The sequence below is a fragment of the Lepidothrix coronata genome, unplaced genomic scaffold, assembly GCF_001604755.1.
Source record: "Lepidothrix coronata isolate B3197 unplaced genomic scaffold, Lepidothrix_coronata-1.0 Scaffold46, whole genome shotgun sequence".
Lineage (NCBI taxonomy): Eukaryota > Metazoa > Chordata > Aves > Passeriformes > Pipridae > Lepidothrix > Lepidothrix coronata.
In genome coordinates this window covers 3,487,604-3,508,636 of record NW_016690226.1, presented here as the reverse complement: position 1 = coordinate 3,508,636, position 21,033 = coordinate 3,487,604, and the positions used below count along the sequence as shown (strand labels likewise).

Below are 21,033 nucleotides of genomic sequence, written 5' to 3'. Positions count from 1 at the left end.
GAGGGAAAAATGACTCTCTAGAGACTGTCGGTATAATCAGAGTGAGAGATTAATCACATCTCCTTAACTGACTAATCTTCAGGAAGCTGAGGCAGATGTGTACATCCGTGAATAAAAAGAGTACCCTGAATAACATCTAAAGCAAGCACTACTGTGTATCCCACACTCTTACTCCCCCTGCAAGTGCACCTGCACACACATTGACCAATAAGCTCTACAAATACTTTGTCAGCACTATTTAGATACAAAAATTGCTCAAGGCAAGTGATGTTTAGCATAAGTTTATTTGCACAAGAATTTCAGCATCATTTAAGTCCAAAACCCAATTTCCAAGAGTGACAAGTGAACACCACAGTGCGGAACAGTAGACAAAGTTACGGTGACCAGTCTCACATTTGGGCTCATCCAAGTATTTGTCATACCTTGTTTTGCCAGCTTGAAAAAAAAAAAAAAAAAAAAAAAAAAGGTACTCACTTCTTCCAAAGAGATATGAGACAGATTTTCCAAGAGCTGACTTCTTTTAATAATAGTAAAAAATAATATAAGAAAAAACAAAGGACAAAAGCCTTTTAAATTTCAACAGAAAGTGCATTTTTAGTTGGAGAGACAAGCCCAATCCAGACACTTCAGTCAGTGGTTGCCTCTTCCAATACAAGTGAGAAAAACCAGAGTGCTCCAACATTCCAAGGCTTCTACAGCTATAGCCCAGCATCCCACCTTATTTCTAGTTTCACTGAAATTAAAAAACATATATGAAGTACATTTAACCATGTTGAGTAAGACTTAGATGCAAAGGCTAGAAGTTTTACTACTCATTTGGCTCTCCCAATGCCCAAATCAGATCAGGCTGCCAGTGACTGTGGTCAACTTACTGCTCATTCCTGTGCCTAACAGTTATGGCACCCTGAGTAAGTTGAGTGAGAGGGATAGGAAACAAGTACCATCAGTACACTGACAGCTTAAAATTAATGCAATTTGCCCAGGTTCTCTTCTAAGAGGCCTTTTCCCAACTATTCATATAGTGATAAGCAGAGATCACTACCAACATCAATGGTTATTCTAGCAATCAGAAATCCACAAAGCCTAGGCACAAAAGATACCGAATGCTTAACCTCAGAACTCAAGTCCAAAATATGTGTTTTCAGTTTCAATGAAAACTTCAGGTATTTGGACTAGATTTAAATACTACCTACTGCTTTGTAGAAGAGATGATTAATGTTAAAGCACAAGGATCTTTTGAAAGATGGTTATTCAGAAGCAAGCAGTAGTCTTCAACCTCCAGCTTAGTGATTGATTGAACTAGTTGACTACAAACACAAGAACAACTAAATCTTGAGCTTAGGGAGCTTTACCTTACAAATTGTCAATGACCATGGATCTTACTAAAGCACAGGGATCTTACTAAAGTGACTAAGACCCAGTCTACTACTAGGTCTCCTTGATAGCATCTCTATAAAATAAAAAAGTCTATCTTACGGTGAGGAAGTCACACCAATAAACCTGCAAGTCAAAGGAAACTTGGCAACAAGTGCTGACAACAGAGGCTTAAACTTCAAACTGGCTTTGTCCAGCAGTGCTTATAAACCATGCAAAGAAAAACAGCTATTTTATACCACAGTCTAGTTTAGAAGCCTGGTCCTGAGGAATGATGCACTGATACAAGACTTGCAGTCCAGTGTTACTGCAGCTTTGTTTTAATGCCAGTGCCCAGAAGGAATGTATCAAGGTAACAGTCTGAGTATAGTAGTCTTTCTCTAACATCCACTTGATGCACAAGGGGGCAAAAGAGCTTAGAACAGGTTTGCAGAGGTGTCACTAAGTGCTGAAGTGTGACTGAATCAAGCAGGTAGCCTAGACTGTCATGACTGAGGTCATCATTTACCTAGTGCTCATTGTCAAGTTACCCTTGCTACAGGGGTCACCATAAACCTGAACCCAAACCAGCTAATGCACAGCAAACTAAGCCACTGCCACACGTACCATCAAGCCACTAGGACAACCTGAAACAGAGAGGGGTAGACTGCTTGCAACACAGTGATGGAGAGCTATCGAGTACACCAGCATTGCCTGTCAAACCAGGATTATTTTGAAGGCAAGGAGACAGTGTTCCAGCAATCCTTTGTACTCAGGGGGCAATGAAATAGGTAGTGTGCAGGTTCAGGATTCAATTTAACTATTCAAGAGCTTAATAGCTAACAGCCAGGCATCAGTATTTCTAATGTGCCAGAGCATCTTAAGAAACGGACAGGGAACACAGCAGTCCTGCAAAGCTTAAGCCCAGGCAGTCAGCTGTTCAGAGAGCAGTCACTCAATGTGAAGCTTCCTTAGAGACCCCAGCATCAAGTAACATTACCAAAAGCACAGTGGCAGGAAGCTTAGCTTCTCCATAGCTCTATCTCACTAGGAATCCATTACAGCCTTTTTCATAGCATTTCCTTTTCTAGGAGATGTACCTGGCCTGATGTTCAGCAGCCAAGGCCTTCAAAGACCAGTAAAACATAAGTCTGTGTTTCCAGTTTGGGAGGACTCCTCCTGAGCATCTCACCACTTCTTCCACATGAGCTGATGCACAGAAACAGTTTCTAAAGATCAGCCAGGAGATCACACAAGATAGATACCTGAGCCTAAGTCATCTGATATGCAAATCAAACACCTCTCTAGGCAATGATTTACTTCTGCAATGGCTACAGCATAAGGTGGCTTTAAAACATCTACACAAGAGATGGCAGCAATTACAAACTCTTAAATCTTCTTTCTAGTGACACTCTATACTAGACCAAGTATTGCTTTGCATGCACAAGTTGTTCTTGCTAGGATTGCATTCCAGCAGTAAGCTTGCACCAAGTTTAACACACATGACAACACTGGCATCATGTTAGTTTTTAAAAAGTCAAAGTCTTCGGTGAGAGATATCTTGTCTGCAAGCTACACCAAGTCAAAGCCTGGGTTTGCTTTCAAGTTTAGCTACTTTGGCTGACAAATGGGGAAACCTTTAATGAAAAAAAACCCACAACAAATTTCACCAAATTATTTGTATATTTGCTACTGAAGTTGCTTACAAAACTGTTCAAAAAATTAAGCTAAAGCCTTGGTTACATATAGTCTGCTTTGTAGATTGCAACCCTGAAAGTCTGAACACAAGAGTAGCCTCGCTGCTCTATTGAGGCAGTGTTTATGAAGTAGTTATGAAAAGTGAGAGAACTTGCAATGTGACTAGAATCTTTTGGTCCTATGATGAACCAGCAGTTTTTACAGCCATTTAAGTGATGCACTGCTGATGTTTCCACCTTGAACAGCAATCCAACACTGGTGCTGTTTTCTGCTTTACCTTTTAAGCTTAAATAATTTGTTTCATCAGGCACTTTGGTCTCACAAGCTTGCAGAAACAGCTAGAGATAATAAAGATTCAGCAAGCAAGCATTCTTGAACATTGCAGTAAATAGCTCTAAGATTTGCCTTTCTAGTCTACCTATCTGGTTAAACAAAAGAAACTCAAAATCATTTGCTATATGAATTTTACTATTGTAATTCAGTGAAAATCATCCAGTTAATATACCACTTTCTAACATCACTATATAAATAACTGGGGAACTTGTAGGCTTCTTTATAAAGCACAGGAGTCTCAAAGCAGCAAGTTCAGCACATACCCTTCAGGAAGGTCAACCCCCTATCCCTCGAAGGGAGTGCATACTCTTCCAGAGGCTACTTTGAAAACAGGCCCAGACTTTAAACACATACAGCTTCTGTGGTGAGCTCTGCTTAGGGTTTATTTATCCGTTCAAGTGAGGTTTAAGACCAGCAAAAAGGAAAAATTTTACTCTAACTGCTCAAAATACCATCTCATGCAGTGACCAGGTGATAGTGATAAACTTTAAGTGGTGACAGAAAGACAAGCCTTCAGGACCTGCCTGAAGTTGTACAGTAAGAAATTCATTTTAGGAGGCACTTTTGGAATTCATACTGTGGCAGGAATGCACATAACCCTGCAGCTCACAATGTTTTGGGCTTGGGGTGGTTTTTTGCTGGGTTTTGGTTTGGTTGGGTTTTTTGAGGTTTGGGGTTTTTTTTGGTTTTGGGGTTTGTTTTTGGTTTTTTTGCTTTGGACCTGTGATGAAGAAAATTGGGCCAAACTCAGTATAAGAGCTGTGTTACTTTCCAACTGTGCTAAAAACTGTTTTGAAGGATACAGTCAGAAAGGCTTTAGCTTGATCCTGGACTCAAGAGTACTTTTCCATCAAAAATATTCAAACTGTGGTTCCAACTCTATTTAAAGCTTCAATTCATAATTTCAAGGACGTTTTGCATTGCCAAGTTTTAGATTGTATTTTGGTGCATGTTTAGAGATGCCACCTCCCAGATTTTGGTACTCAAGAAAAATTTAGCCAGCATATGCTTTAGAGATAGACTTAGGAATCCATCTTCAACTTCCAAGAAATTAATCTTGAACTTGAGGTGGGACCACATATCTGTAGGTACTACAGGAAACAACATTTAGGCCCTCTACAAGACAGACAGTATCCATACCATTACCACCTCTACACAGCCAGAAAGTGAAAGCAACCCAAGCATGACATGCACCCATTCTTTTAGTTTAGTCTATTAGTTCAATAGAAGTTTGGCCAGAACTTGAACTGAGGAAGAATAACTAGGTTATGCAATAGAAAGCAGAGTTTTGCTGCTACTCCAGGTGCAGCTTCCGCACAAGGCATTTTACAGTCTATTAACTAACCCAGTTTACTGGATACTCCACTTAAATCACATCTGAATAGCCACTTCCAGAACTAGTACAGAGTTTCTTAACAATTCCTCTTAACATTTGACTGCTGGTTCTCTTCTTCCAATGAAGAGATAATAAGGCTTCTTGGCATTTGTAGAGATACACCGAAAGGTTCATAGCAGGTCATCTGGTTGCATAATCCCACTGCACACCAGAAATGGACAGTTCAATGCAGTCATGCTTCCATTAGAAAACACCCAACTGGCAGTTATTACTTATCTATATATATACACACTCAGCATCTTAGCATTCAGTAGCCTCCATTCAGGAACACTCGAGTGAAGCCATCAATTGCAAGGCAACCAAGTGGGGTAGGACTGGCTGTACAGCACAGGAGCACTCGCGAGATAGTAGTTGCTGAAGTTTACATCACTAACATAAGGTGCTGGCTGGTAGTAACAGGTAACATTAGTGGCACTAGGGATGACATTTTGTTCTGCCAGCACTTTGAGTGCCAGCAGAGAAATCAAATTGAGAGTCTGCCTTCGCTCATGTCCCATGAGACAGACTGTGCTCTCATTCACCACCCTGCGCAGAATCATGAGGTAGTCATATTTGCTCCTCTCTTCTTTGGAGAAGTGGTTCTGGAGGTAGGTCTCTAGCTTGCGCTGCTGGTCCAGGATGTCTGGGAAGTCTATGAAGAATCGGGAGCACATGTAGCGCTCTAAGGTTTTGATCTCATCCTTATCCATGGGCTTGAAGTCTCGTACTAAGAGGTTACTGTACTTCAGAAGCCCACCACCTCGGATCTCTTCAGGATTTTTGGTAGCTATCAGTTTGTTCTGGAGGTGGTCAAAAGCTGCTTCAAAGTCTCCATACATGCTCTCCCCGATCACAGTTGGATGGAAGTGCTCTGACATGGGGGTTTCTGAGTAGTCATAGTAAAAGAGCAGGGAGTCCAGTATGATTTGGAATGAGTCCACACTGAACTCAAACTGCCGTCGTATACAGTCTACAAACTTCAGCTCCACATTTCTGCCATGCTTGTTGGAAAGTGATATCAAGCTCCAACGGTCAGTCCCTGTGTACACTTTCACTAGCTTTTGGATGTAGGCTTCCTTCAGTGTTACAGGACTAATTTTTAGCTTGCTTACTCCTTCCGGCAAGAAATTCAAGAGGGATCGCAAGACCACATCTCGAACTAACTGAAACTCTGCCTCACTTGGAAGAGAAACTTGAAAAATGAGATCCAGGTCTTTGCATCCCAGCCCATTATCCTTGACCAGGACATGACCAGCTGCAGAGCCATTCAGACGGGCATCACGTACCACAATGCCTGCTTCACTCAGCCTACTCCGAACTGTCTGAACAATGTCCTTCAGGGTTATCTTCAGTGTTGGGAAGTTACCTCGTCCATGGATTGGAACCACCTCTGTAAGAACCTCATGCAGACGGCTGACCTGCTCCCAGTTCAGTACACTGCATGACATGCAGTCTGCTGTGTTACTTCCTTTGCCTGCCATCTTAAGGCTTTTCTTCTCCAAAGAAACTGTAGGGAGGTAAAATATAAAAAGGAAAAGACAAGTCAGACTTTCTGTTTATGCTTCCTAGGTTCTGTTTTTCTGTCTATTCACACAGACAAATCAGAAGGAAGTAATTCTGTGTACTAATGATTATCAGCAAGCCTTCCACCTGACATGATACATAGCTTCTCTATTGGTGCAAGCAGAAAAAAAATTTAATTGTCATTGGTTTTTGGCAAGTTAGAGTTACTTCAGAAAAGCACTTTATATGAAATGGAAATTATCAACAAATATAACACAAAGGCTTTACCCAAGTTTAAAGTCATCTGCAGCACCAGCTGAAGCCAGATGAGCTGCAAAGTATTTTTGAAAGTAAAGTTTTGAAGTTGTTTCATGATACATGTAAAGCTCAAATTGCTCTCTCCAACTAGCACAACAGTAGAAGACACTCAGGTGTTAGTTTCAGGGCTTAGACATCTAGTCCACTGAAAGCACTTAAATTATGCCAGAAATAGAAGATTTCTTCCTTTTCATAAAAGTCTTTTCTTTCTGTACCATCCAGCATCTGTGCCTTATAGGATAAAGGCAAAGTACATCTTGCTCCTGCAAAAAGCTGCAGCACTTCAGCATCCTGGACAGAACTTCAGTTGCAAAGTCAGGTAACATTCAACTTGGACTCTAGTCTTTGTAAGCAACTCTTTTCTTCAGAGACACTGCCTAACCAAACCACCTCTGTGGAAATATTCATACCTGCCCCAACTTTTGCTCATTTGTGAAGGGCAAACAAGTTTATAAGAGCCGGCATTATATTCAGATGATGTCTATCAAGTTAGTGTTACTCTTTTAACAATGAGAATCTCACTAACCAGACTTGATCACAGCCTTATGTGAACATTTTAAGCACAAGAGAGTGACCTGCTCAGATGTGGCAAGATTCCTCAAGTTGCTTGTCTTTTACATGTAAGCATGTAGATACTTACATATGTTCTACAGTCATGCAACTCCAACTGGTATTAATACTCTTTTTTTAAGTGTTCCAGGTTTCTATTGTAGCCAGGTGCTTCCTGACAGCTAAAGACTAATTGAAGCCTCACCTTCTTCTGCCCCAAGTACTTGTGAAGACTGCAGCTGCCAAGGTCAGACTAAACAAACTTAAGCAAATTAACTCTTGCCTACCAAGAATGTTTTAAAACTCAACCATATAGTTTCCTAACATGCAACAACATGTTTAAATCAACAACATTTTTAAATCAAGTATCAAAGAATAGCTATTGTCATCTCATGCCTCTCCTCTTCCAGCTTTTAATTTTTGAGCAGCTCATTTGACCCATCACCACCTCTGCAGGAGAGTCACATCCTAGATCAAATACACAGTAAGGTTAAAATGCTCCTGGAGAACTTTCTTCTGTCCTTGAGTATGAGCTGCTGCATCACAAACTGTGCTGCTTTGGGTTTCATCAGCACCAGCAGGTACAACACAAAAACACTGTGACTCACAAGATGATTAAACTAGGATAAATCAAGAGGTTCTCCAAGCTCAATCCTTAATGCTCCAACATAGCATAAACCCAAAGGCATCAAGCCTGCCAGAAGTTTCTCAGACACTTCAAGAGCATTAAAGTATATTTCCATTGTGAACTCCCTGTATTTCCATTATATCCTTCAGATCACTAAAGAACACAAAAGTCTTCTAACTAAAGCTGCAAGTGCTTCCAGCTACTACCTCTGAAAATGTTCCCTCTCCTTTTTCCTGTTTGTAGCCCTCTCTGTGGCTTAGGCAACACACACGGCTCACCCAGTAACCAGAAAGGACTTGGACCAGTGCTTCCCACCCACACACAGTTAGTTCTGCTTGGTGATCCTCACCTAGGAGAATAACGCACATTGCTGCCCTTGGGGAAGGAAGACAAAGTTCTTTCATTTCCAGTTCAGCAGAGAATTTAATTCTCAAGCAGTCAACCTCCAAAGCCTTCCATTCCCAAATCACTCGCATTTGCCTACTCAGCAAGGTTTACATTAGTGACAACAGTATCTTAGTGACTTCAGTGTATTTGGGATGTTAGTAGTTTACATACTTCTTGTTTCACCACCGACCATTCCCAGCACAAGAAAATCTGACACCTAAAGATACTCATTCCCAGGGAATGAAACCACTATGGAAGCAAAAGACATTAAGTATCTTTACCAGTAAGCGTAAAGAGTGTTAATCAGAGGCAGAAGGAGCAAAGACAACACACCTTCGCCTTTGTCACGATGAGGTGTGTTATTCTGCAGCAGCAATTTGCCACTATAAGACATAACTTGATACAACACCCAAAAAAACGCAGGCGCCCGTCCCCTCAGGGTCACAGGTCCCCCTCGGACCCCAGCGGCGCTAAGGGCGGGGAGGTCCGTGGCTCCCTCCGTGGGACGTTCATCCCTTCACCGGGATTCAACGGAACCCGCGTTCTGCCGTTTTAAATATCAACAACCATTACAAAAGCGTTACCGAGCGCTCGCTCCCAGAAGAGCCCGCACGCAAGTGACCGTAACCCCGCACGCAAGTGACCGTAACCCCTCCCGCCCCGCCCCGGAGAGCAGCCCGGAGCCCCGCTCACCTCAGCCGCGCCGCGCACCCCGAGCGACCGCGCCAGCCCCGCCACTGCCCGCGCCCGCCCTTTATGGCCCTTTATGGCCGCTCCGCCCCGGCCCGCCCCGCTCGGCCCGGCCCGCCCCGGCCCTCCCGCCGCAGCGGGGGCGGCTCTGGCCGCCAGTCCGGCCGCCGGTCGGCCCGGGGAGCCCCGCGGCGGTCGGGTTGGGGAGAGGACGGGGGGGTCGCCCGCGCCCTGGAACCCTCAGCCTCCACCTCGGGGACTCGCCCCTCAGCCTCCCCGCACAGGGGGAAACTTTTCGAGGGCCTCTCAGTTCAGGAAGGACATTGAGGTGCTGGAGGGAGTCCAAAGAAGCGCAGTGCAGCTGGTGAAGGGTCTGGAGCACAAATCCTATAAGGACCGGCTGAGAGTTGGGGTTGTTTAGCCTGGAGAAGGGGAGGCTCTCTACTACTACCTGAAAGGAGGTTGTAGCCAGGTGGGGGCGGCCTCTTCTCCCAGGCAACGAGTGACAGGATGAGAGGACATAGTCTTATGGTGAGCAAGGGGAAGTTTAGGTTGAACACGAGAAAGAATTTCCTCACAGAAAGGGTGATTAGACATAGGAATGGGCTGCCCAGAGAGATGGCAGAGTCACTGTCCCTGGAGGTGTTTGAGGAAAGACCAGATGTGGCACTTTAGTGCCATGGTCTAGTTGACATGGTGGTGTTCGGTCATAGAGTTAGCCTAGATGACCTCAGAGGTCTTTTCCAACCTAATTGATTATGTGATTCTGAGATTCAGTGGACTATGATGAAGAGCTGACTGAAACACAGCATGGCTTTCCCAAAAGCACCCCATCCCAAACAGAACAACTGTCAGCATAGGTACCAAATGTCCAAGCTCTGCCAAACAGTTCGCTGTGGTGCCCAACCAGAAACAGCCAAACTAGGAGTTCATACAGAACCTACAAGGATGTGCTTGCAAGGACATGACAGCGTGCACGTTTTGACACAGTGTGCTACTGGAAATCGCAGTTGATGAGCTGTGGGAGGTTCTGGAGACATGGAGGAGGAGGATGAAACAATTGGACAGAAGCAGCTTGGAGATGCGGCATCATAAAAATCGGCTGGTGTTCAATAGCGCAGGGTGCAAGATTGTGCACTCTGGGGGCAAAAGTTATGATTTCTACTGAGAACAAAACATTTCAGCAATGCAGGGGAGAAAGGACACAAGGTATTTGCCTTTTGTAGGATAATCAAGACTTGCTGGGGGGCAGGGGGAAGCAAAACTTAACCTAGGACAGCCAGCTGACATAATTCTAGTAGAGTTTTAAAAAGTACTTACAAAGCAATGGCAAAACCACCCCCCTACCACCACATTTGTTAAACTGTTTGGTCATACACAGTCAAGAAAAATGAATTAAAACCTGCACATGCACAGAGAAAAGCTGACCTTGTAAGGGAAAACCGAAAAGTTCTTCTTTGCCTAGCAAAAAAACCAGACTTGCCTTGCTGCACCAAGAAAGCCAAAGCTGAGCAGAAATATAGGAGTGGGTTAGTTAATTTAATTATTTATTTTTCTGCAATAGCCAACCATAGGGATAAATAACAGGAAACAAAAGGAACTATTTAAGTTGAAGTATAACATTGATACGAGAATCAAGGCAAGTTATAATCTTTTTTGTCAGATGAAATAATCATTAATTCAGAGCATCACAGGACGGAGGGAGTGGAATAAAACTACTTTCAAGACAGAGCTAGAAAAGAAAATATGTAATATGAGTGTCTGTGATGGTACAGAGCTGGATATGAGGATCCAGATCTCTCTCAATATTTTTTCCCTGTGTTTCTAAAATTAGACAGAGAAGTAGGGAACCCAAAGAGAAGTAGTACCAGAAATGAGAGAGGCATAACTGCCAGTAAGGAAATGTGTCACTTGGAGGTTAAAACAGTGAATAATCTCACCTTTTAAGAATATTTCTTCAGCAATATTTCTGCATCAAATATTATTGTCTTATGACAATAACTGATGACTTTGAACAGTATATTTTCTGTTGCCCCACAAGCAAACAGTAATTAAATTCCTTTTTGAAAAAAAGTAATTAGATACAAATACAGGCAAAGATAAACTGCAGCACATACTGCTATTACAGATGATAAAGTGTTAATCAAAGGTTCATACTTTACATTATTTGTTCACAATTTCTTGTTTCACAAAAAAAAGTTTGTGAACACAAAGAGGTATTTCAGCTCTGTCATAGTGTTTTCTGCATCCTCGACTTGCAGACCTTGAGTATCTGTCGGGGAAGCGCAGCACTCTCTGCAGTAAACTTAGACCTCCTGACCATGCACTTGTTCTTTTTAATTGCTTTTCATGGGTCCCACAGAAAGGGTCCACGGGGTAGGAATTGGAAATGCCATTAAAGCCAGCTGGACCAGACTCCTGGGTAAATTGCCAGAATAATGAGGAATGCATCTTTGAGTAATGAACGACTGGGAGAATGAGCCCATTTACAACTGATGAGAAGCTGCCTTCTGCTATCCATCCACCTGCGTCTGTGCAGTGGATTACAGTGCTGTGAGGATGGAAAACATGGAAATATACAGCCCACTGCTGAGATGAGAGATTAAAACCCATTGGTTACTGCTCAGGTGTTGTGGCTGCTGAGGTGGCTGACACAGGCCCGGACCCAGCTCCAATGTACAGTCTTAATGTCCAACTTCTATTTAGGACTGACTTTCCCTCTGTCAGTTGTAACTCCAAGTCTGGGGAGAAGTAATGGATGATCCCAATCTTTGCAAGCTATCCTTTCTCTAAGAGTGACTGGGATATAGATAAATTCCTGCTACAAGACAGGGAGCAGTGGCAGCCACAGTCCCCCCTCTGCCCTCATACAACTATCATCTCACCCTTCTCTCATAGCTGTTCCATCTCTCATCTCTGTCTGTAGTCCCAGTGTTTCCTCCCAGCTTCATCCCTCCCCTCCTGTCCTGTGGTGTATCCCTCTTCAGGATACACAGCACTGGACCTTTTTCAAAGGGTTTTCAGAAAGAGGATGGGGAATAAAGAAGGACCAGTTGGCTCCTGGGATGGCAGTGTGATGGGGGAAAAGAGTCTGTGAACTGCCAAAATAGAGGCAAGTATGGAGTTTTATTAACACTGTGCAAGTTGTTCATTTTTATCCAGTGAATAGGGCAGCAAATCTGGCAGAAGAAGCCCACTTAAAAGCTTGTAAGTCAGCTCAGTGACCCGGCACTGTCAGATTAGTTTCCTTACGTGATGCATTGCTGAACATAATGTGTCATCATAAATCTTGGTTGCTACAGCTGTTAAAGCCATAAAGTGAAGCAGAGTTATTAATACCCAGTAGTAGTAGCTGTCAGGCTCCATTCTGTAATTGAGCATCAAATCTCCAGTTGGAAAACTCTTCTTTTTTGTCTGACATGTGGAGTAACTGCATGTCTGCAGATGCTTAGAGCGTGGAGACGGTTAGGAACATCCCACCCACACGGGGTTATGATGAAATCTTCCTGCAGAGAATCAAGAGTGAGCTCCTTTCTCTGTTGCTAGCTTCCTCTGTCTTTGAGATTTCCTGCTGGGAGATGCAGCAATCCTTTCTTCTGATACATGGATGTGCAGTCCAGTATAGATGCACAGACAGTACTAATGCAGGAAGCAGCAGGCTTTCAAAAATCTGAGGTTTAAATTTGCTGCTAGAAGCACTGTGACTTCTGGGAATTCCCTGCTCCAAGGGATGAGATGCTACTGTGTAGGACTTCCCAGCTTCCACACAGTTCTGAGCTCAGCAAGAGATGAGAGACACTCCTTCTCCAAGAGGCAAGAAATGCCACCAGGCTCCTTCACCAGCAGGACTCATGCAAAGTGGGAGCTCCAAATTCCTGCTCCATTTACATGCGAGGAGGACACAGAGACCCAGAGTTGCCGTCTCTCACATATGTCTTTTTGAAGTCGTCCCCACCCATTAGCCCTTTCACTACTTTGCTGCATGCCACCTCTGGCAACTTGGGCTATGGGCTGCAGACTCTTCTCACAAATCCTCTGATATACATTCCCCAAACTGCCTAAAAACCTGAAGGAGCAGAGCCACCCTGCTGTGTGATGAAGTACACAGGCCAAATTTTTCAAGGAGGGAAGAGGTGGTCACATCTCTCCCCAGACCCTGACGCTTTTGCTTCCGCAGCAGGAGACTGGGTTTTGCTGATATGGCTGTGCTGTGAGGATGCAGAGTGGGCAGCCCAGAGAAGCCTGGCATTTTCTTTTGCCTTATGAAGCAGCAGGGCAGACACATGCAGAGATGGAATGCACTTGCTGGAGCGAGTGGGCAGCAGCCCATCATCTGACTTGTTTTTTCCTTGCACCTGAGCTCGCCCCAACTGCTTAATTAGTCACACGGTTTCCTGGCACCCAGGGGAGAACAAACCATCAAAATTTTCGGTGGTAGAGGAGATGATGGGAGGGAGGCAGAGGCGGGGGGAAAACAAGGTTTTGCTAATCAGACTGAAAGAAATATTTACTCCAATTTGGGAGTCATGAGCAAATTCAGGACATACCGCCTCAGGCTGCAGGTGGCAAACACAACAAAGGAGGGTACAGAGAAACAGCAAAGGTTGTGTAGTGTGAAGCCCTTGGGTACTGACTGGTCTGTGGGCTCTGCTCAATGGACTTTGTACTTTCCCCCACTATAGCGTTTCACTTTGAAATTTCATCTTTTTCACGTTCCTTCTCCATCCATGGCTTTAGGAACCGGTACAGAGAAGTGTAGTGGTCACACAACGACTGTATCAGCCCCTTGGGATTCTGCATCTGCAAGCCCTGCCTGGTTTTTGTTGCAGATGATACTGTTTGTCCCTGCAAATTCACAGATTTGGAGGCTAACAAAGATGATTAACCACCTCTTAGTACTTATATAGTCCCTGGATAATATAATCCCACAGTAAAACTCATAGCCCCTTCAATAACTTGCACCTGTCTGCAGACTTCCTTCAGATTGCTCAAGAGAGGGATAATCTGGTTTTTTGCCGTGATATTTTGCTGCAATTGTTATCTGCTTTCACAAGTAAAGGTCCAAACACAGTTTGATTTGGTTTTAATTTCCACCAGTCTTTCTTTTCATTGTGGTTTTTTTCACATGCTAGATTATAGGGGCTGTTATTGAAAAGTTGTCTGCATTTTTTAACGCTTTTTCATTAAACCTTTCATTTCTCACTGATGGCAATAGCAACTGGAAAGGGACATTTTGCACAGTTACGTAGCTTAAAATAATCTTCATGGGAACTGACAGAGACACCCCCTCCTCAGATACAGTCAGACCCTTTCCTTTGGGTCAGGTTTATGCAATTTAGAACAGATGCATCCAAAGAGGAGATTTCTCTTTGCCTAGGGCAGCTTGCCAGCTGGGCTGCTGCACAATCACACAGGAACTAGGGTAAGCACAGGAGGAGAAGCAGGATGGTAGCAAACTTGGAGCTATGGACTGGCACTCACAGAAACCTTGGGGCCCATTTGAACTACAAAGAACCGTCTCAATCTGTTCTGTGGGCCACCAGCAGTACATGGAAACTCTACAGCTCTGGAAGCCACTGTCCCACTGTCCATCTCCCAGCAAGACTGACAACTGCTGGCACTGGTGAGGAGGTGTCCTTGATGATGCTTCATGGGTAGCACCCCCAACAGCATCTCTGTGGTGGCACATCACTCCTGTAGCAGGACAGCTGCTCCGCAGTCCCCCAGATCCATCTGCCTCTCCTGTGGGAAAGGGATAAAAATCTCCCTTCACAGCATGTTTCAGTCTCACCCTATCAAGTCTGAGGGGACTGCCATTCTCACCTCCTCCATGGCTAGTCAGCATCCTGCAAGGATCCAGGAGGCCCTTGCAGATGCTTTTGCAACAGCTCTGCCTACAGCTGTCTTGTATAGATCTGTGCTGGAACAACGCTTCCAGTGACAGGTAATTAGGGCTTTCAGGCTCTCCTGTCCCATAGAGTGGAGACAGGGTAAGATTCCATGTCCCACATGGGGAGAGCCTTAGCATAGCCCTTTATAATGAAATCTGACATTTTGCCTCTCTTCAGAAACTTCCGAAGTCTGGCCTATGCTGGGTAAAACTTGCAGCTATGAGATCTCTTTGGACAAAAAGGCTTGAGGACTAAGTGAAGAATTGGGATCTCTGGAGACAAGAAAGAAAAGCTAAGTCTGGCAATGCACTGGGTGGTAGTGCTTTGTGCAGGCATTCTGCTAAGAGCTAAGGGAGAGTATCCTTATCTACAAGAGGAAAAGTGAGTGCTCTGTCTCCTTTTGCCATAGACCAGACCTGGACCCTATGATGGGTAGAAAAAAGGTGGCTGCACATGTGTATTCAGTGGCAAACTTTGGAATCAAAGATTTCCAGAGGATGTGGTGCCTCTTGTCTATGCTGCATTGGATTGTCTACACTGTGTTCTTAATCCAGAGGGTGGTCGGGCACTGGAACAGGCTCCTCAGGGAAGTGGTCACAGCACCGAGCCTGACAGAGCTCAAGAAGCGTTTGGACAATGCACTCAGGCACACGGTATAATTCTTGGGACTGTCTTGTGCAGGGACAGGAGTTGGACTTTGATGATCCTTGTGGGTCTCTTCCAACTCAGCATATTCCATGATTCTGTGGATTTCAGCACTGTATACAAGTTAACAAGTAATAGATCAGAATAAAAATCTGGATTTATTTACAGTCCCTGTTTAAGACTTCAAAATCTACTTGTTGCATGAGAGCTACTATAAAACAAAGCAGTGAGGCAGTTTTCAAGCTGGACCAGACATTTGATTTTCAATGGCAAGAACCATTCATGTTTCCAACAAGGCCAATGAGGAATTATTTGGTCTGGCTTCCAGTTAGGCTGCAATGGGAAGTATAACCAGTTCATAAGGTGTGTGACAAAAAAGGTTCACAGGGATGGAAAACCTGTGACATTAAAAAAGGTGCTTGAAGTTCGAGTCCTGAATGAGAAGCTTCCATCTAGAAAGAGTTAAAGTCAAATGCTGTGAGCTTTTGACTGCCCTCCCACGTAGGTAAATGTGACCATGTAACAGACCTTGGCAATAAGCTGATACATTTCCCAGCAAACTTTCCGTCTATTTGTTTTCCTGTAGGCAAACTCAGCTCAGATGGAGAAATCCTGCTGGCAGTTACCATCCTATAAAGCAGCCAGGGATCAGCAACTGAAGGCTCTTCACAGCCCTGCTCTTTGGTTTTAATCTCCAAGCTAGTATTCACAATCACAAATCTGGATCCCAATGTGGCTTCCATAAGCTTCCCAGATAACTGCTCCTTTTCACACCACGTTTGCCATTGGCATCACAAGATTTCTCTGAGTAGTAAGGATAGCAGAAATGAGAACTGGAAGTTCAGACACTGGGTTTTCCTGTGGTGCTCACCTCTGATCTGCTTTTATCTATTCAGCCCCCCACTGGAAGTTGCACTGAAGCAAAATCCAGGCACCCATCTCGAAAGAGCAGCCCATCAACTCCACTCGGAAGAAACCAGTTACCAGAAAACCACTCTGAGAGTGTTGAAGAGTTGTTTCTACCCCACCTCCAAAGTAAAAAAAAAAAAAAAAAAAAAAAAAAAATTGAGAGGAAACACACTAACAGTAGCAAATGGAGACCTCAAACCCACAAAATTAATTTAAAAATAATGGAATTTTAATAACAACATACTGGGAGATTCTTTAATGATATAAAACAATGAGAGGGAGTGCGCCAAGTGCCAAGAGGATGGAGCCAGGCTCTTCTCAGTGCTGCCAGCCACTAGCACATGAGGCAATGCGCAGAAAATGATGCACAGGAAGTTCCACCTGAATATGAGGAACAACTTCTTTACTGTGCAGGTGACCATGTACTGGAACAGACTGACCAGAGAGGGTGGGGAGTTTCCCTCACTGGAGATATTCAAGAACCATCTGGATGCAATCCTGTGCCATGTGCTCTAGGATGACCGTGTTTGAGCAGGGAGGTTGCACCAGATGACCCGCTGTGCCCCTTCCAACCTGACCCATTCTGTGGGAACTCTGTGATACGTGTTTTCTGAGCATTTGTAAGGAGATGGGGAGGTAGGAGACACCTTGATTTTGAAAAGGACGGAGGAGAGAACTGCACCGGAACGCACGGATGCGTAAGGATTACAATGGAAGTTAGTAGTTAAACGCCGGCAGGCAAAAAATGAAAGCAACGCCCTGACCCCGCTGCCGGGAGCGCAGCCGCAGCCGCGCCACGCCGAGGGCGGCGCTTCCCCTCACGCCCGTCGCAGCCATGGCGGCTGCGGCGGCGGCTCCCGGCGGGATGGTGGCGGTGCTGCCGGGGCTCTACGTGGGCGGCGCGGAGTCGTGCTCGTGCCCAGAGGCGCTGTCGGCGGCGGGGGTGGTGGCGGTGCTGACGGTGGACGCGGAGGAGCCGCCGGCCGTGCCGGGAGTGCGGGCCATGCACGTCAGGGCGCGGGACGAGCCCGGCGCGGACCTGCTGAGCCGGCTGGACGAATGCGCCGCGTTCCTGGGCGCGGCGCGGGCGGGCGGCGGGGCCGCGCTCGTCCGCTGGTGAGCTCCGGGGCGGCGGCGGCGGGGCCGAGCGCTCCCCGCGGGCCGCGCTGCTGACGGCCTGCCCTTGCCTTGCAGCCATGCCGGCGTGAGCCGCAGCGTGGCCGTGGTCGCCGCCTACCTGATGAAGACGCAGGGGCTCGGCTGGGAGGAGGCGCTCGCCGCCGTCAGGGCCGCCAAGCCGGACGCAGAGTGGGTGCCCCGCCCGCGCCCCCCGCGCCGCGCCCGCCCGGCGCCCCCTCACCCCGCTGTCCTCTCGCCCACGCCGCAGGGTGAACCCGGGTTTCCAGGGGCAGCTGAAGCTGTACGAGGCCATGGGCTGCGCCGTGGACAGCAGCAGCGTCCTCTACAAGCGGTACCGGCTGGAGATGCTGAGCGAGAGGCTCTCCGGTGAGTGGGAGCAGCGGCGGGTGCGCGGAGCGAAGGCTGGGGCAGTGTCCGAAGTGGGGCCTGTCTGTCCCGAAATGAACACAGAAGGCCGTGTCAAAGAGGGTTGCCTTCGAGTTTTGCCCTCAAAGCAGCCGAGCCAGGAGTTGGCCAGGCAAGCATTTACATCGTGCTGACCCTAGAGAGCCCCAGCTCATCAGCGGAGAAGAAAATGTGCCTTTGAGAGATGCCTGAGAAATAAGATCCGTAAGGTGCTGTGCTTTTTAGCAAAGGGCAAAAATGTTAAAGGTCAGTTTGATACATTTCGTGATTTTTGTGTCTCTGGCAAAGCAAACAACATCCTCAGAAAAGAAGTCAATGAGATTAAAAAATTAAAAATAACACACAAAACTTGAGATGAAGTTGAAATCTGAAGTCAACTTTTATACTTCAATTTGCCGGACGGTAACTGTAATAAATGTGTGTGCATATGTGTAATTTTATAATAAAATAATAATCTGTAGCTTTTCTTGCAAGATCTTGGTGTTGCATACTCAGCATGACAGTGCTGTCACCCTTTAAGTGTCATTGTCTTTAGCAGTTTGTAAGCTGACTTTCCGTATTGCGTGCACTAAAACATTGGCAGAACTGTTCCAACACCTCCTCTGCCTTTACTTTCTGTTTAAGTAATAAAATAAAGCAAATTACAGCTATTTTACCATTGTTAAGGCCATAGTCTTGCGTTAAGCAAATCCCAGTCTTAGGTGTGGTGGGATGAGGCTCTTTCATTTTTAGCTTAATCTACTGGAATTAGTGAGAGGAAAATGAAAGAGAAGAAGGTGGGTCCTGCGTGCTGGGGCTGGGGCAGAGGCGCAGTCCTGTCTTGTTCCCAGGAATGCAGTGTGGCTGATTTGGTCTGATCCACAACTTGTTACTGACTCCTCTGCAGAACCTCAAGACTTGCCCCGAGAAGTCTTTGCTGTTGATCCAACCAGTATATGTCAAACTCCAAACACAGAAGTTCTCTACAGGTGCAGGAAATGCAGGTACTTTATATATATAAATGCGTGTTCATATATATATATATATAAAAATACTTTGTATTCCTCCTTAAAATGTCATTGTGGAATCCACTCAAGAGAAGAAGAGCCCATGTAGATCAATGGGCATGTCATTATTGTAAAGTCAAGGATGAGCTGTTGCCTAAGTTTCCATACTGTGTGTGCCAAAAAGAAATCAAATCAAAGTACAAAATGCAAACCTTTTCACAACTTGTGATGCAGCACTGGTGCAGCCTCACCTGCCATGTTCTGTAGGCAAGCATGATTCCACTTAGCTTTATGGAGTCTTTGCTCCTAAACCTTAACTTAGAGTTTGAGTTTTGACTCTCGGTTTCTTCAGAAGAAACTTCTGGTAGATTTGGGGATTCAGTGAATTTTAACTGCTTTTTATGGATTGCTTAAAGGGAAATTGAATAACCCTGCTATGGCCTGGGTGTAGGTTTATTCAAGCGTATGACTTTAGATTTTAGGTTTTACTAGACAGGAATTGTTTTAAAAATATAAAAGACAGCATATAGCTCTGGGACAGAGTCCCAGCCTACACAAATCCTAGATTTGTTAAGCAGCAACCTTGAATGGAGTCAGTGCCTGCAAGCCTTCTACACTAATTTTTAAAAATGTCGGATTTGTACTCCTGTGTAATTACTTACTGTCGGGAGGTTCATATCCCTGTTTTCTATTGTCTGTAGATTTCCCCATTTTAAAAAGTGACATTTATTTTGTTTCTTTTTTCCCCCCACTGTGTCATGGACGGCAGACGTGCTCTGTTCCGTAGTTCCAGCATTTTGTCCCACACGGAGGGAAGCGGACCAACAGCCTTTGCCCACAAGAGGATAACAGACTCTGCACGGCTTTGTGGCAATGGCCATGAAAAGTGCACCTCTTACTTCATTGAACCTGTGCAGTGGATGGAGCCAGCATTGCTTGGAGTAATGGAAGGACAGGTGGAGCATGTGCTTTATTTTTTTGGTTTGTTTGGTTTTTTTTTTCAAAGGCAAAACAAACTCTGTCTGTTCCCTGAAAGAAACCCGCCCAGGGACCTGGGTCTCCCAGCCTTTCTGGCATGAACTTTGCAGCTTATGGACAGATTCTTAAATGTAAAATACCCTTTTACAAAGAAATGAGCTGTTGCTTGGGTTGGGCTGAGAACACCAGGGTATTGGACAGGGTTTATCTGCTGTTTGTTTTAGTATGAGAAACATTTGTGGGGCTTGAAAGACCCATTGTGGTCTCAGGCTGACTGAGTCTTTCTCAACCCTGGTAAAACTGTCCTGGAACCACACCAGGTCCCAGCAGATGCATTTCCACACCATCCCTTCTGCCAGCACAGCTGCCTGCTACACCTCAGGGCTAAACAGCAGTACAGCCATTCCAGTCTACCTTTTTGGTCTGTTTTTAACGAGATCCACATCTCACGTGCCTTAGACCAAGTCCTGTGTTCTTCTTGCAGCTTCTGTGTCCCAAATGCGCATCGAAGCTGGGCTCCTTCAGCTGGAGGGGTGAGCAGTGTTCCTGTGGCCGCTGGGTGACACCAGCCTTCCAGATCCACAAAAGCCGAGTGGATGAAGTGAGGACGCTGCCAGTTGGTAACTTCCAAACTGCCAAAACCTGAACTCATCACTTCACTTGATGGATTTCTTAATATCCACAGAGAACTACTGGCTAGTCTGTGGTTGCCAGGAATGAGCTTGTGACTTCTACCCCTTTGTGAGGTGGTAGAATTACTTGAACACCTTCAGCTTGCTGTATCTCTTAATATATTACATAAAATGTCAGAACACTTTCTTCAAAGAGGTGTTACATAGTGGTCAATGTACAAAAATGCCCAAATGTGATGCTTTTAGTATATTATTAATTTATCTGTTGCTGTTTATGGAAGGCCTCAACTCCTTATTTAAAAGGAGTTGCTGTGGGGGGCAGTGCTGCTCATCTTCTGATCCCGAAGTTCCAATTGGTTTGTCTGAAACACACAGCTGATATTTTAGGGGGTATATTCCACAGCATGAGGTATACAGCAGGGAAAGATTTTAAGGCTTAGCAAAGTACCATAAAGTGGTTCAATTGCAATTGTTGCATTAGTGTGCGTGGCAGGTACTAGCAGCAAAAGGCAAGCTTACAGTTACACCTTTTTTGTAATAAAAGTAATCCTAAAAATATCTCCCCCAAGAGTACTTACTGCATTATAACTCTTTCATGTAATGTCCAAGGAGA

General features: G+C 45.1%; 2 protein-coding genes across 6 annotated transcripts; one reads left to right on the top strand and one right to left on the bottom strand.

The window, feature by feature from the left end:
- Positions 1-265: 265 nt before the first annotated feature.
- On the bottom strand, positions 266-17,568 carry FAM46C (family with sequence similarity 46 member C). Of its 5 annotated transcripts, none has more exons than XM_017814848.1 (2): positions 17,517-17,568; positions 266-6,266 (listed from the first exon to the last, which is right to left on the bottom strand). In XM_017814848.1, the coding sequence occupies exon 2, from the start codon at positions 6,238-6,240 to the stop codon at positions 5,065-5,067; it is 1,176 nt and encodes a 391-aa protein (XP_017670337.1). In that variant the 5' UTR covers positions 6,241-6,266; positions 17,517-17,568; the 3' UTR covers positions 266-5,064. The 5 variants fall into 5 exon arrangements, with proteins under 5 accessions (XP_017670337.1, XP_017670338.1, XP_017670335.1 ...); XM_017814849.1 differs by lacking the exon at positions 17,517-17,568 and adding an exon at positions 9,286-9,312; XM_017814846.1 differs by lacking the exon at positions 17,517-17,568 and adding an exon at positions 8,838-8,870.
- On the top strand, positions 17,108-20,976 carry DUSP12 (dual specificity phosphatase 12). The gene is made up of 6 exons (XM_017814850.1): positions 17,108-17,395; positions 17,474-17,587; positions 17,667-17,785; positions 18,711-18,807; positions 19,580-19,766; positions 20,273-20,976. The coding sequence occupies exons 1-6, from the start codon at positions 17,115-17,117 to the stop codon at positions 20,432-20,434; spliced, it is 960 nt and encodes a 319-aa protein (XP_017670339.1). The 5' UTR covers positions 17,108-17,114; the 3' UTR covers positions 20,435-20,976.
- The last annotated feature ends 57 nt before the right edge of the window (positions 20,977-21,033 follow it).